Source organism: Pongo pygmaeus, chromosome 6 (genome assembly GCF_028885625.2).
Source record: "Pongo pygmaeus isolate AG05252 chromosome 6, NHGRI_mPonPyg2-v2.0_pri, whole genome shotgun sequence".
Lineage (NCBI taxonomy): Eukaryota > Metazoa > Chordata > Mammalia > Primates > Hominidae > Pongo > Pongo pygmaeus.
In genome coordinates this window covers 136,572,253-136,588,140 of record NC_072379.2, presented here as the reverse complement: position 1 = coordinate 136,588,140, position 15,888 = coordinate 136,572,253, and the positions used below count along the sequence as shown (strand labels likewise).

General features: G+C 37.4%; 1 protein-coding gene across 4 annotated transcripts in view; it reads left to right on the top strand.

Moving 5' to 3' along the window:
- The window catches only part of DGKI (diacylglycerol kinase iota), a 396,652-nt gene that overhangs the window by 164,783 nt on the left and 215,981 nt on the right, over nucleotides 1-15,888 (top strand). For 2 of the 4 annotated variants that reach the window (XM_054495165.2, XM_054495163.2), the window contains exons 9-10: nucleotides 10,012-10,086; nucleotides 10,574-10,672. In XM_054495165.2, the coding sequence (XP_054351140.1) occupies nucleotides 10,012-10,086; nucleotides 10,574-10,672 (174 nt within the window). The remainder of the gene's footprint in view (nucleotides 1-10,011; nucleotides 10,087-10,573; nucleotides 10,673-15,888) is intronic. The other 2 variants (XM_054495166.2, XM_054495164.2) reach the window with 1 other exon arrangement.

Sequence of the window (15,888 nt, the reverse complement as noted above, 5' to 3'; positions counted from 1 at the left end):
TGGCCCATCTCTTTCCCACGTTGGGCTTTCTTATGGAACCAGCCTCCCCATCCTAATGAATTCAAAGTTCTAGAGCAGGAATGTTGCTTCCTCATTCATGTGCTAATGATATTCTCTTTGATAGGTGCTCTTCCAAGTTTCACTGAGTACTAGTGGTGGGTATAGCTGATGCCTATGCAACTCTGTTCTCTTCCAGCCTGGGCATTCCCAGAGGGTCAGTGTGAGGGCAAACTGTGCAGGCTTCATGGTTTGGTTAAGATTCCTGCCACTTCCAACCTGGAAGGCAGACCTTCCTGAATACACAGGCCTGCTTAGAGAGCGACATTTTTTTTTTTTTCTTAAGGCAAAGTAGAGTTTATTCTCTTAATATCTAATCTTATTCTGTGTTCTCCCCAATGCACTTCCTGTCCTTGTGAGTATCCACCTCAGTATTCAGGGAAACCTTAGTGGTTTCTTGACAAGGTCATAATCTTTGAAATAAAATATTTCTGCCTTTGTACTATACATCCTTGACAGTTAGCTTCAAGTTATGGGATGGCAGATTTTTAGTGCTGTGGGAAGAGAGACTGTAGCTCCCTCAGGGTGCAGGTACTGTAGGAAGACTTATCAAATGCAATACCTTTAAATGATATGGTGGTCCTACTTCCTGTGGTCTCCAGACTCATCATGTAATTCATTCTCATTGACTCAGGTTTATTTAAAAACTGGTGGATCAGGGATACTGTTTTGCTTTGTGTGTTTTATATAAAGTTTAGACTCTGTTGATGAGTAATGTTTACGAATAAAATTATAGTCTATGGAAGCCCTTGGGATATTTTTTCCAGAGGCAAGTATAGTGTCTACATATTAAAAAATGAGGAGCCTAGTGCTTCATTTTATATTTTAGAACCAAATGCCAAGATATGTTAAATGAGTTACCCAAGGTGATAAAACAAATTATATATAGTATTACTATTTGAAATTCAAGTGCACTGAATTCCAGTCTTTATTTTTAAGTCTCTTTAACATTTCTACTTTAAAATTTTTTTTTCTAAAATTTGGTAATCTCTCCAAGGCTTTACATTAAACATTCATTGAGTTAAATCCACATCTTTCCATTGAAAACCTCAATTGTATCAGGAAGGCTAGTAGGCATTGCGATAAAATACATGATTCTTACTCTTAAGAATCTTGTTATGAAGTTGGGGGGAGCTTCATGAAGAAGATGGGTTTTGTTCTGCTTTGTAAAAATGGGTGAGATTTAGGTCTGTGGAGTAGAGAGAGAGTAGCAGGCAGGAGAATGGCACACAGGCATGAGTACTGTGTCCAAAATTATATCCGTGGAACTGTGAGTCTAGTTTGACTGAAGTGCAGGGTTTATGCAGAGGGTATGTGGGAGATGAACATACAATTGCTCAGGCCTGACCGTGGAGGGATTTTTTTTTTTTTTAATAACCGTGAACTTTATCCTGAAGTAGCAGAGTTCCTTTTAAGCAGAGGAGTGATAGAGTAAAAAAAATAGATATATGTAGTATTTTGGAAAGAAACAAGTAGCAAGAGTGTGTAGAATAGCCTAATGGTATGGGAATTTGGAAGTCCGCAGACACATCAGTTAGGAAAATCAGGAGATAATACCAGTTTGTAGGGAAATTGCGGTTTACTTTTCCAAACCTTAAGAAGACCTTTTTGTAATGGAAATTTTCAAGCAGATGAAGAAAGAGAAAGATTATAATGAATCCTTTAGCCATCAACTTTTCTGCCATTCTTTTTCATGTGTCTCCTGCTACTTCATATTTTCGTTTTATCAATTACCTTTTTCTTTTGAGATTCACTTGCAGCTGTGAGAAGCAATACAGAAGAATCACTTGCACCCTTCCGAAATTTCCCCTCATGGTAACATCTTGCAGTATTATAGTACAAAATCACAACCAGGATATTGACCTTGATTCAGTCAAGATACAGTACATTCCATCCCCACAAAGATCCCTGGTGGTCCCTTGTCAGGAGTCATATCCATTTCCTCCTGGCCTCACCCCATCTACCCCATCTTCCTGGAAGTGGAATCCCCCTACTTTTTCTTTAACTAGAGTATTTTAAAACAAACATTAGACAGCATACCACTTAGTCTGTAAACACTTCATTATGCTTCTGTAAAAGATAGCACTAAAAAAAACCCGAATGCCATTATCTCAGTCATGTTAATAATCCCTTAAAATTTTTTCCTATTGTCTAAAATATATCTTTTTTTACTGTTTTTCAAGTCAGGATCCAAAGTTCACAACTGCCTTTTGTTGACGTAGTTCTTAAGCTTCCCTTAGTATAGAACAATACCCACTGTTATTTGTCAGGCCACTTACCCGTTGATGAAATTGGGTCACTTTACCCATAGGATTTCCCATATTTTGATTTTGGCTGATTCTTACCATGTTTCCAAATTATTTCTCTTATTGCCCATATTTCTTGTAAACTAATATTTAGACACAGAGACTCAATTATATTTAGGTTTAATTTTTTTTTTTTTTTGGTATAAGGGATACACTGGCAGTACATTGCCATCACAGGAAGAGGATATCAGCCATTTCACTCTCAGTGATGCTAAGATCAATCAGTGGGTTCAGGAACTGGCATCCTAATCTGTCTATCATAAGGTTCACCATCAGCTTGTCATCTGTTGTTATCTATCAAAGAGTTTTGCCAAAGTCTATTATTGCATTAGGGGTTGCCAAGGAGTTGTTTGCCAATTTTCACTCTTTTTAGCTATGATTTTTAGAAAAGAGACCTTTCCTTCAATCCCAACAAATACATGACAAACGTCTGAGTATTTGCCTTTATTTGTAAGTTTTCAGAATAATATGCTGATGCCTTAGCAGCCCTTATAGGGTGTAGTAGTGGTTGTTTTATTGGAGAGTATCATTATGAAATTACTTAATTATGTTTTTATGTATTATGTGTTTTTCAATACGTTGTCATCATTCTTCTTCTTATATTTATATTGTTTCATCTCCAACCAGCTGAAACCTCTTCCACGTAGTGTCTGTCTCCATTTGTTATGAGCCATGAGGTTTTGAGAGCTTCCTTGGTTTTAGGAACAATACTATGTCCCAGGATCATTTAGTGCATTTCCTGTCCATACCTGGAATCAGAGTCTTGGTTCTTTCTCTAGAGTCTTGGTTACTTTTAATGGGATATGGGATTTATAGCTCACAGTCTGGATGCAAAGTCCAAATTCATTATTCAACATGTACCTTTTTATTGCCATCTATGATTCAGGACAATGTAATAATAATAATAGTAAGAAGAGCTAACATTTATATGTGTTGGGAAAGTTTTCAGTATTTTACATTCAGTATCTTATTTTATCATCATAGTATCCTATGAGCAGGTATCCTGTTATTCTCACTCTATATCTGAGGATTGTGAGGCACAGAGAAGTCAAATAAATTACCCAGGGTCATATAGTTATTAAATAGTTTGAGATGGGACTTGGACCCAGGAATGTTGATTCTGAAAAACAAGCTCTTATTGGTATGCCACACTGCCTCACTGTCTTTCTGTAGCCAGCCTTGCTGAATCAGATGTTTTTAAAATTTTAGTAGTCTTTTCTTTTGTGGGCTTCAAAGCCATCAAGTAAGTTAACCAATGAACCATAGTCTATTTAAAAGCTGATGTATGGTGAGCTTGTGGGGACAATGCAGCAGTGGTTAAGAGCTTTCTGACTTTTGAACCAATACTACCTGGGCCCGTAATAACCTTGCGGTAGCCACGTAACTAATTTGTATAATGCTGAACAATTAAACTCTTCTATTGAAACTCTTCGACACCAATGTTAAATTCTATAGACAAAAAAACCACGAGGAAGAAAACAAGGAGAAAAGTCATTGTGTCTGTGATCTGTTCATAGATGACAGTAAAAACTATAGTTTGTAGTGTGTGGATCATGGGTGGCAAATTTTAGCCATGATTTGGAGGTCAATATATTAGAGAATTCATTTAAGACATTGGGAAGTGACTAATGGAAAATTTGGAAGGTAGGTGGAGAATAGCGGAGTAAAATGTTTTTCCAAATTTGAGGATATATACACACACACACACACACACATACATATACACATATATGTGTATGTTTCTATATTCTATCATACTGCTTCAAAATAAATAATAGAGAAGATGTTCTTAGTTGAATTCAGTTCATGTTTATTTAACTACATTCAGAGATGCTATTGTATACAGTAGGAGGTCCAAAGATGAATCCACCGTGATCCATTTCCACAAAGAGTATACTCAATAGTGGGGAATATAGCTAGAACTATCTAAGTCACTGGGCAGAGTGTGGATTTTGAAAGAAAAATTCAGCTGTGTGTAAATCCTTAATAAAAGAGTGCCTCCTACTATCTCGGAAGGTTTACTTTTTGGTCAGTATGCATCTTTGGGAGAAACACACAAAGGATGGTGAGACGAAGGGGCCAGACAGGTTGGTTGAATCAGCCATGGTCAGCATCCAAGGTGGCCTATCTCTCCAAGGTGGAGAGTGGTCAGTGCTACCTAAGATGTATAAACACAGTGTGAATATGAAGCAGTATGGAACATTTTCAGTCGTGGGGAGCAGGGTAGGCTAAATAGAAAATACGCCATTTGTGGTAGGCCTTAAAGGATGGAGGCAGTGTCAGTGAAATGAGGGCTGAGAAGGACAGTAAAAGTTGATAGAACTTACTGAGAACAGTTAAGATAGATCTTTAAATAAAGTCACTTTTATTTGGGATATTTGTGTCTAAACAAATGACTCTAGAGAGGAGGAGTAAAGGAAATCTATTTGAGTGTATTATGGGCAGGAGACATGGTTTATAAAGAGTTGGAATTAAACTGCATATTTCATTTTTACTCCACAAGCAACTGTGAAATTGGCAGCTGTGTGAAACCTTGATGCTAAAGGGAGTGAGGACTGCTTGGGTGATTTGCTGGGTTTCATCACCTCATTATTTAGAGAGATGAAGAAATTATTTTGTGGAAATAAAAAGATAATGGAAGATAGAAGATTTTAAATAATTCAAATGAAAACCCAAAATTTAAGAATCAAGCCTGGATCTGTTGATATATTTGAAGTCCAAGTTATATTTAAAGTTACAAATGTCAGTGTTTCTCTTTCAGACTGAAAGTATTACTAGATAATATTTTGATCGGACAGGCAAGTTAAAGATGTTCAAATACCAGTGCATATACTTGGAGCTGATGGATTGAGACTTATGTGAATTTTCTGTGGGGTTAAGTTGTAGAAGACCACAGTTGAGAAAGCTTTTACAGAACTTACATATCATGAGATGACACCATTTGAAAAATATTTTGCACTTGATCCCCTAAATTTTCCAAACTGTCACTTTCTCGTAACTTTCTCACGAATCTCACTGGGCTTCTCCTATCTTCTAAAAAAATATAAAATGGATCCTCCATTCTCTTTCCTTAATATAGCCTGTTGTGACTTCATAGTACTGAGTGGGAACAAGCTGGTTTCTTTGAAAGAATGATAGTGCTCAATCTTTTATTGTTTAGTTTGTAGTAACATGAGTAATACATAAATATGCTCCCTGTAAAAATTAAACATCTCAGATAAGAGAGTCTCCTTTCACCAACATTTAAAATGATAAGCATCTCCCCTGTCTCTTCCTATGATATATGCAGAGTTTTTACTGTGCATTTCCATGCACATGGAAATGCACCCACAGAAAAAATACAGAACCACTTTGAGTGTAAGGGTGTGTGCTTTTAATAAATCATTCTTTACATAATGCTTTAAAACTTGCCTTTCTTAGTAAAAAAAGATTCTTGGGGAAAAGTCTATGTTATTATATGTAGACTTAACTCATTTTTTAAACTGCTGTATATATCCCATGCTGTGGATATATCCCAGTTTATTGATCCATCTGCCTACTGGTGGATATTTATATTGTTTCTAATGTTCTACTTTTAAACAATGCTGCATTCATTTCTTCCTAGCCCTGTATGAGCTTTCTTCATAATAGTCCCCCTTTTTTTGGTTTATCTCTTCTGGTTAGATAATCTTCTTAAAATACTGGGAACCCATGAAATGTAATAGCTAATTTTGTGCAAGGACCAATAATATCCTGTAAATTAGCCTCAAAATTGCCCGAACCATTTCCTTTGGTGAATTCTAAAGCTTCATTAGTACTTGTGATTCAGTCAAATAGGCCTGGTTGGAGCTGTTGGGACCCTGTCTGTAACTTTTGGAATAAGTTTTCTTTATCCTTCTGCCTGCCCATCCTCAGAGCAGCCTTTGTTCCCTGGCACAATGGGAGCCCAGCAGAGTAAGAATGCGCTTTAATAGACTAAGTCCATTACTCTCTCTCCTACTGTCTACCAGAGTTTTGTCCAGTATATGATTGGGGGGGAGACTTTATTCGGGATGACAAAGAAGAGAGAACAGATCTCTTCTCTTGGGATCTGTTATTATAACCAGTCATTTGTGATCTTATAACCTGGAAAAATCCCTGAAGACTAATAAGAGGTAGTTAAGTTTCAGCCACAGTTGAGTGATTTACCTATAAGTATTTCTTAATAGCCCAGCAAGGAGTCATAAGTATGATCAGGGTTTTATTGATAGGATTATTTCTGTGGGAAGGGAAAATTATCCTGGTATGAAGTACAGGAAAACAAAAGCCTTTTTCTTTAGGTCTTTAACAAAAGAGCAGGCACAGAATGTCTAGGGGGCGACTGCTGTTGGAATCAGAAGAATGCAAAAATCCAAGTGAGAGTACAGCATTTCACTGTGTTTTTAGTGTTGATCTTGCAAAGCGAATGCTTTTATCACCGAGTTAGCTGCCCTTGATATAATAGAGATGATTTGTTTTGGAAAATAGGACAAGTGTTAAAGGTTTCTTGCATATATCACCAACAATTCTACACAGTAACTTCTTGACATAATTTTAACATTCTCGAAAAGCATGCTCTTTTGTTTAACTTTCTCAACAACACTGACCCAGGCAGGATAAGCGATCCTGTAGATTATCGAGAGTAGGTGATTTATTTCATCATGGTCAAAACATATACAAAATCTGCCTTCACACCCATCTGTTCCTAGAGATAGGGATAGATACATATTTATACAAAATAGAGATATGTATTTATATAAAAATAGAAGGGAGCCATGGGATTTTGAGGTGTGTTGTGAAATTCCTACTATTTATCTTTTGTGTTTGACTATCCGTAGGGCTGTAAGCTTACTCAGAGCTCACATAGATGCGCCCAGGTACTGTAAGTCAACCACTATGCTTGGTCTCTGCCCTGTTCTTGTTCTGTGAAGTGAAGAAGGCCTCAGATGCATTTGGTTTGGTGAGGCTAGAAGCACTTGTATTTGCTCCCTCTGTGTTAAAAAAAAAAAAAAAAAAAAAAAAAAAAAAAAAAAAAAACCCGTTTTGTGTGTCTGTTCCCTGTAAGAATTGAGTTCTTTGCCTGCTCTGTTTTCAGACATCAAGCCTTACTTTAATGTGTTTTTCTAACTCTGTGCTCCCCATACGTGCTTGATCATCAAAATCACCTGAAATACTGTGAGTTCTATGATCAGACAAGTTTAGGAAACAATCTTAGCCTCATGCATTAGATCTGTCTCTTGGAGTTTAATTGCTGATATCCTGTCAAGGACCCAGGTCCATAGCATGTTCCTGCAAGCACTTGGTGTCTGGCATTGCTCTTGGCAGTAAATGAATTAGAACTACAAATAAATTAGGAGGCAAACATTCACTTCCCAAGGATCCTTTCCCAAATCAGGAGAGGCTCAGTAAATGCTGTGAATTATAGGAATTTTTGTTCATTATTTCAACAATGATTCAAGTGTACACTGTGTGCCAGGAATTTGTGCTCGGTGCTGGGGACACACAGCTGAGAATGAGGCATTATTTAGAATGAGCTAACATTTACTGAAGTGCTTATGGTGGGATGAATACCCAGCTAACTGCTTCACATACCTTTGCTGGTTATAACTTCATAACTGTCCCGTGAGGTGGGTAGTGTCACCATCATTTTAAAATTAAGAAACTGTTATTTCAGAAGTTTGACTGACTTGGCCAAGGTCACTGATCTCATAACAGGGAGATTCAGAGTCCATACCGGACGTATATTCCTGTCTCTGTTCATCTTCTGCTTAACACAATCTATGTGTCTCCTCACTTTCCTCTTTCTACTGCCATCACTCTGTGATAGAGTTGCCTGGTAAACTTTTAAAAAGTATCCTTGCCTGGGCTTTACCCCAAACAGATGAAAGAATAGTTGATGGGGCCCGGACATGAGCATTTTTCAAAACTCTCTGGGTGATGCCAATGTGGAGAGATGGTTGAGAAGCATTTAGACCATTGTTAATTGACACCAAATACATACTGTTCCTGCCAGCCTCGTGGTGTCTAGCATTCTTCTTAGATCATTTGGCTGATTAAATGATTAATGATTCCAAATCACTTTTCTACCCTTTTAAAGAAACAGAAATCTATCAAAATATAACAAATACTTTCATAGTGCAAAATATTCCTCAGTGAGGGACATGATAAAAGACCCATTTAACTGAGAATTTAGAAACTCGAAGGTCTATTTTCAGGGGGAAGTATAGTCAACAGTAAGTGATGAGGAATGACCTGGAGTCTAGAGCACCCATGAGCTCCTCGCTCTCTCTTTTCCTGGTGTGACTCTGAGATCCTGAGATCTTTTAATCTGATGGGAAAGAAAACCTTGGGACAGATGGTAGTTCTTGAAAATTTCCCTCATCCCTGGTGAACACAGGTCATATATCAACTTATTTTTTTCCCCAAATCCAAGTCAAAGTGAAATGAAAGCTAAATAGGAACTTACTAATTTGGATGACTTAGTATATGTACTTTATACTAAAGATTATTTTGAATGCTCAAAGAAAAAAGAATACATTAAAAAGTAGAAGAATAGACATTTGCATTTCTTGAGGCTGTTTGACAACTTTACTCAAACAATGCATGCATATATACTTATATAAACTTTTAATTTAAGAATTCTGTGTTTCTTGCTGCCAACACTTTGTTAAACATCTATTATATGGTCAGTAATATCTTGCCTTTTAAAGATAGCAGTCTAATTAATCATTGACTCTCCACTAATTAAATCTGTTTTTATCTTGTCTTCAATCAGTGGGTTGTGACTGATCCCTATGACAGTTTCTTCTCAAAGCATCTATATCAAATATTAAGAGAAAATGGTTAGTTGAAGTAATCACAATATTGTGGTCTATAAAATTTCCAGAAAGAGAAAGACAAGGAAAGTAAATTTGGGGGTCACTGTATTTCAACAAGTTTGAGGCACTTTTATAAGACGAAAAAAATCAAGGCTACTAGGGGAGGGAAAACTTTTTAAACCATTAGGTCTTTAGACAGAGAAAGAAAGAACAATGACTTCCATCCCACTGTCATAGTGATTTAAGGTGAGTATTATCTTTGCATTTTACAAGTCAGACAACTGATAGGACAGTTGCATCATAAATTTCGAGTAGGGTCAAGAGTCATTTTATGACTATTACTAGAAAAGATCATTACCAAAAGAGTAAACTAAGAAAAAAAAAACAAAAAAGAAAAATAAAAACATGAAAAATGGCCTCCTTTTTTACATTTCCACATAGGTGATCTCCATACGAGGAGATGAACTTGAACTTGGTTGGGCGGGAGACGAACCTGGTTGGGCGGGAGACTGGAGCCCCTCAGAGAATTTGGGATTCTTCCATTTTTACTGGGAGGGTTGGCAGGTATAACATGTGTTGTTATGTGAGTCCATGAGAGCCTCTGGGGTTCTTACTCCCTGCCTCTCCGTGTGGTGGAGAGTCAGTCGCTTACTCTGAAGCACTCGACTGATTTCTGTCTGTGGCTTACCCATGAACAGTGGCTTGGAAGTGTGAAAGCATGAGAAGCATGCAGTGGAACAGCATGCGCTGCCATCATCTTCTACTTGGTTCTGCATGGGAAAGCTCCTGGGCTGGCTGCCTCTGAGCTCAGGCATTTCTCTCTCTCCCTACAGAACTCCCTGAAGGCTTCAAATCGGAAGAAGAAGAGAACAAGCTTTAAAAGAAAAGCCAGTAAAAGAGGGATGGAAGTAAGTGTTTCAGAGTTTCATTCTGAGGAATTTCCACTTTCTTTCCATAGTCTACTCTGTCCTGTGAGATCTGGTCCAAGTTGATTTTTCTGATCTATCTTCTACTACTGCTTTCTCCTCACTACACTCTAACCACAACAGAATTCTTTCTGTTCTTTTAAAAAAAACAAACACTCAAAACTAACCTCTGCGCTTGCCTGGAAATGTTATCCCCAAGATGATGATGATGAAGATCAAAGCTAATATTTCTGGAATATTTGGAGTTTACAGAGTAAAATAAAAAGCCTGGCTTAATTCTCTGGAGCAAATGATAACTTGAGATACTTTCTTCTAAGCCTTACATGGAAGTTGTGTTAAGAGTCAGCCCTGGGAAACAAAATGTATTATTGGGGTGGTAGTGGTGGTGGTGGTTTTCTACCTCCCTTGCCTTGGGGTTGCCTTTCAAGCCATGGATGTGTATCCTAACAGTGCCGATTGCTTCTTTCAGCAGGAAAACAAAGGTCGTCCTTTTGTGATAAAACCCATCTCTTCTCCTCTCATGAAACCCTTGCTTGTATTTGTGAATCCCAAGAGTGGAGGCAACCAGGTGAGTAATTTTTCATGAATTTTAACTTAGAAGTTTTGATAATTTCTTGAAGACACAACTCTCACTGCCAATTAAAATAGTACCACTAGGATCCCAAGCTTTGGAAGACACCGGTTTCTCAGGAACAAGGTTATTGTTTCTCTGATAGCTTTACACATTACAGGGCTGGGCAAAACCTAGATGTTCTATAATTTATCTATCTGCTTCCATATAAGACTATAACAGAGGCACTTAAGAAACCTAACTACTGACTTTTTCCTTACAGATTTTCAAGAAAGGATATTCTAGAATTTCTCTTAGTTCATATGTTTCAGGATTCCTCAATTCTTGTAGTTAGGAGGCCCTTTATCAACTTCTTTTTATTTCTTTCTATTGCAATTTAGATACAACTACTTTCGTCCCTATCCTCAGAGAAGAAAAAAGGATGATTCATGAGCCATGATAATCACTACCAAATACCACCAATATTATAGAAAATACCAACTTCTTAAGGTTTCACTTGGTCCTAGCCCAAATCCAATAGTACAGATACTTATCTCATTTGAGAATGAAGAAATTGACTTAGAAAAGTTAAGTCTAAAGGCATGCCTAAAGTGACACTGCTCTTTAAAGGACAGAATTTGTTCTTGAATCCTGGTCTTCGTCTCTTCATCCAATTATCTTCCCACTCTCTGAGGCTTCTTATCAATACTCTTCTATGAGCTTTAATTTTCTGTTATTTTCTTCTGAGTTTGGATGAGAAAATATTTTCTTTATCCATGAAGTATATATTTTACATTTTGAGACAAGATTCCTTCAAGTTTTACAATAAACAACTGGAGATTTGAAACCCTTTACTCATCCCATATAAGGAAAGTAAGTTGTATAATTAGGATTGACCCACTGGTCCAAGATGATGTTCTTATTACTAAAGACAATGGGCATTGTCCAGAATGTATTAATTACAATAAAACTTCTCTTATGGGAGCTTATGATTTAAATGAAATATTACCCTTCCTTTCATCTCTGTCTTCAAAATTCTCAAAAACTTGTTATGGTAAAAATGTGTATTAACATTTTGGAGAACAAGGAAAAGAAATTTGTGTAAGCAAAGAAACCATTTGTTTTCAAGGCCTGCATTTTTGAGTTGCTGAGAGATCTTCATGGAGTAATGATGGCAATTCTAAGACATCATTAGAGGAGGACCTAGACATGGGTTTCCTTGAAATGAGGTTTAATTTTCCCAGAACAATACCCACTCTCTTGGGCTAGTATCCCTATGTTCTATCAAAGGTTAGAGATGCAGTTGGGAACCGTGAAACATGGAAATGTAATTGGTTCCATGATTTTGGCCACCTGAGCACCACATATTAATTAGTTTCAAATGTATTTTGTCATGACAGTCCACATATAAGATGCATTTATTAAATCATTATAAGCTCTCTTTCCTAGGGCACACAGAGGCTTGTAAGTTATCTGTTTCTTTAAGGAGCTGATGATCCAGTTAAGACATAGCCTGTTCCTATTCCAGTCTATGTGTAAATTATTAATGACGGGGACTTCAGAGATTATCTAATATTGCTTCCTTTTTCACTAAATAGAAAAGAGAAGTCAAGGAAGCTTAAAATGAATTTTCTAAAGACATCTTGTAAATGACACAAAAGGAACAAATGGAAAATAATTTAAGCAACATTTACTGCATGTAACTTCTAAATTGAGTGGCTCAGACTGCAGTGCTATGATATTTCAGAGGTAAGCAGTGACTTGGGAGCGATAAGGAAACGGTGTCATGGACATGGCTGAAATCAAAGATGGGCACTACTTAGTTATGCGAGGAGAGAAGACTGGAAGGTCTGTCCTTTTCCTGCTCTTTACTGTGGCAGATTCCTGTTCGGCAAATTCTTGTTCATCCTTCGAGGCTCAGTGGTGCCTTTCTGAACCATTTCTCGAGATCAATCATCCTGTCCACTATGCCCTGATAGCCCTTGGTACACGCTTGCATGATATGAACGGTAACATAACTGCTCTGTGTGCATCTTCACTGTTGGGGTACAGGTCCACGATTGAATCTGATTTCTAGAACACGGCACATAGTTAAATAATTGTATAATAGGATTAGAAGAACAGATGTCATGATGCCGATTATTCATTTTGAGGACAATATGATGAGTGGTGCATGCATATTAAGTTATTGGAAATGTGATTAAAGATTAGAATGATCCTATGGAATCATGTCTTCAAGAAACAGGATTTTGCAATGGAAACTAGTTTTTTTGCTGTTTAAAATATTTTAGTTTAAAAAATCTTTTGGCTTTTGAACAGAGGAATAATATGGTGGAATTTAATGTGCATATGATTCAGATGGGAATTGTGTTAAAATGCAGATTCTGCTTCAGTAAGTCAGGGTGGGCCCTAAGATGCTGCATTTGTAACAAGCTCGCAGGTGCTGAGACTGCTGCTCAGAGAACCATACTATGGTTAGCAGGGGCTTACTGTGATAAATAGAAAAATAGATATTTTTTGTTAAATCTTGAGTTTTGCCTTTTAATAATTTACTTATTCCACTCACCTGCTTTTAGATATAAAGCATTCCTATCTCCTTCTGTCTTTGAAACTTAGGCTTTAGACTTTTTTTTTCTTTTTCTCTTTTTTTTTTACTTTTAACTTGCTTAGTCTTCTGTTTTTTAAGTAAATTACTGGACAATATTGCCACCTACTGGCAAGAAAAATAGCTTTTTTTCTTTATATAATATTTTACTTGTGTAAGAAAAACATTTTGAAGGAATGTATTGGGATGAACCATGTAAGGACTGCTTCTATGTCTCTCTTTTAAGAAATCCCATATTTTAAAACTCTTTAATTTTTTTTCTAAATTGGTACATTCTTTTTGTACATACTTATGGAGTACATATGCTATTTTGATACATTTGTGGCATATATAATGATCAAGTTAGGGTATTTAGCACATCTATCACCTCAAACATTTATCATTTCTTTGTGTTTCAAATATTTCAGATCTTCTAGCTATTTTGAAACGTACAATATACTGTTGTTAAGTATAGTCACCCCACTGTGCAAACACTAGAACCTACTTCTGTGTAATTGTATGTTTGTTCTCACTGTCCAACCTCTGGTCATCCCCCGCACCCACCACACCCTTCCCAGCCTCTGGTAACTATCATTCTACTCTCTACATCTGTCAGATCCACTTTTTTAGCTCTGCTACATATGAATGAGAACATGTCAATTTTTGTCTTTCTGTGCCAGGTTTATTTCACTTAACATAATGACCTCCAGTTCTATCTTTGTTGCTGCAAATGACAGGATTTCATTCTTTTTTATGGTCAAATAGTATTTTATTATGTATATATACCACAGTTTCTTTATCCATTCTTCCATTGATGAACACCTAGGTTGTTAAATCTCTTCTTTTAAACTTAGCAGTAATTGTCTCTTTGTTTTTCCAACACTCTTAAGGTAGCAATAACACTGGGTGTTTTGCAAAGCTGTAGAGCTTGGTAGCGCTGCTGCTATTATTTTATTAGGATTTGAATTATTTGAGGAATCAGAGACCAAAATTTCAACTTTATTTTATTTTATTTTTTTTGAGACGGAGTCTTGCTCTGTCACCCAGGCTGGAGTGCAGTGACACGATCTCAGCTCACTGCAACCTCCACCTCCCGGGTTCAAGCAATTCTCTTGGCTCAGCCTCCCAAGTAGCTGGAATTACAGGCATGTGCCACCACACCAAGCTAATTTCTGTATTTTTAGTAGAGATGGGGTTTCACTATGTTGGCCAGGCTGGTCTGGAATGCCTGACCTCAGGTGATCCGCCCGCCTCAGCCTCCCAAAGTGCTGGGATTCTAGCACTGTGCCCAGCCAAAAATTTCAACTTTGAATACCTCCTTCTGTGGAAAGAGATAGTAAGTGTAAGATAAAGTTTACTCCAATGCAATCCCCTCCTATGTGTGGAAACTTTCGAGTACTAGAGAAATAGGTCCCCTCCCTTATACTTCTGTTTGCCTTAATGTCAAAACTTGGATTTTTCTTTGAGGTCCTGGACTCATTAGCATCTTCCTGAGTTTTATAGAATCCTGTGATATCTCTCAGTGTTTCCTGCTTTCACACTGTCTCTCCCTCACATTCTCTCATGACTTTCTCTTCCAGTGACTTAGACTTTAACTTCAGGTTAAAGCAATATTCTGACCTCTAGGATGATTCTAGCTGATCATCCCTGAGAGCCAAGGGATCCAGACCCTGGCTTTGCACACTGTTCGATGTGGAATCCCAGGGTAGAGGTATGGCAGGAGTTGGATCCTTGGATTACAGGTCCCAGGGTCTTTATCAGTAGGGTGATCGAGGAAGAGGTATCCAGTCTGTGGACGGACACATGCCACCTGAGTTTACACCACCATCTGGGAATAGGCTTTCTCAGACTAGGGCCACCCCTCCTAAGTCAGGGGCCAGTCACATCAAGGTGGGGAGAAGGGGAAGACAGAAAGAGTAAATAACTTCAGATGAGAAATTTGAGTCCCAAAACTGTTTCTAAACTGGACAAACAACTTTAATGAAGTAGTTACTTTTTTGCAGTACTGGAAACTTCTCAACCTAGTGATAATTCAAGGATCATTAGGTTTAGATAAAAGTTTAGGCTCCTAAGGTTTAGAGTAGGCAGGGAAGAGGGCAGAGGGCAGTCAATAAATGAGGATACTTGTCAAAATCCAGCTTCAATATCTTCTTGTCCAGCTAGCCTCAACAGATGGAATTAAAATAACCAAATGATGAATCTATGGAAAGTCGTATTTCTGAAATCATAATATTTAGTGGGAGGATTGGGCAGCTAAGACCCAAATTAGCTCCTGCGATAGATCTGGTTCCTTAGTCTGCAGCCAGAGCGATGTATAAAAAAATGTCAGTCTGGGAGAAAAAAAGGTGGTCTGAATCTCTTAATTAAGACTTTTCAATGATTCCTTGTTTTCTATAAATTAAAGCCTAAGCTTCTCAGCATACGTTATTTAAACCACAACTCACTTCAGCTGTCTCCTCTCTCGCAACTCCCTGTCTCATGGTTCAGAAAAGTGAACAGAATGTAGCTTTTTCATGGGATGTCTTGCTGTTTCACAGTTTTTGTGCCTTTACCCTGAAGTTTCTTCATCTCTTTGAGGTGGAAAGAAATAGTTTACTCATTTTTCAAGACACATTTCAGATATTTTACTTACAACGCCTTCTAATCTCTC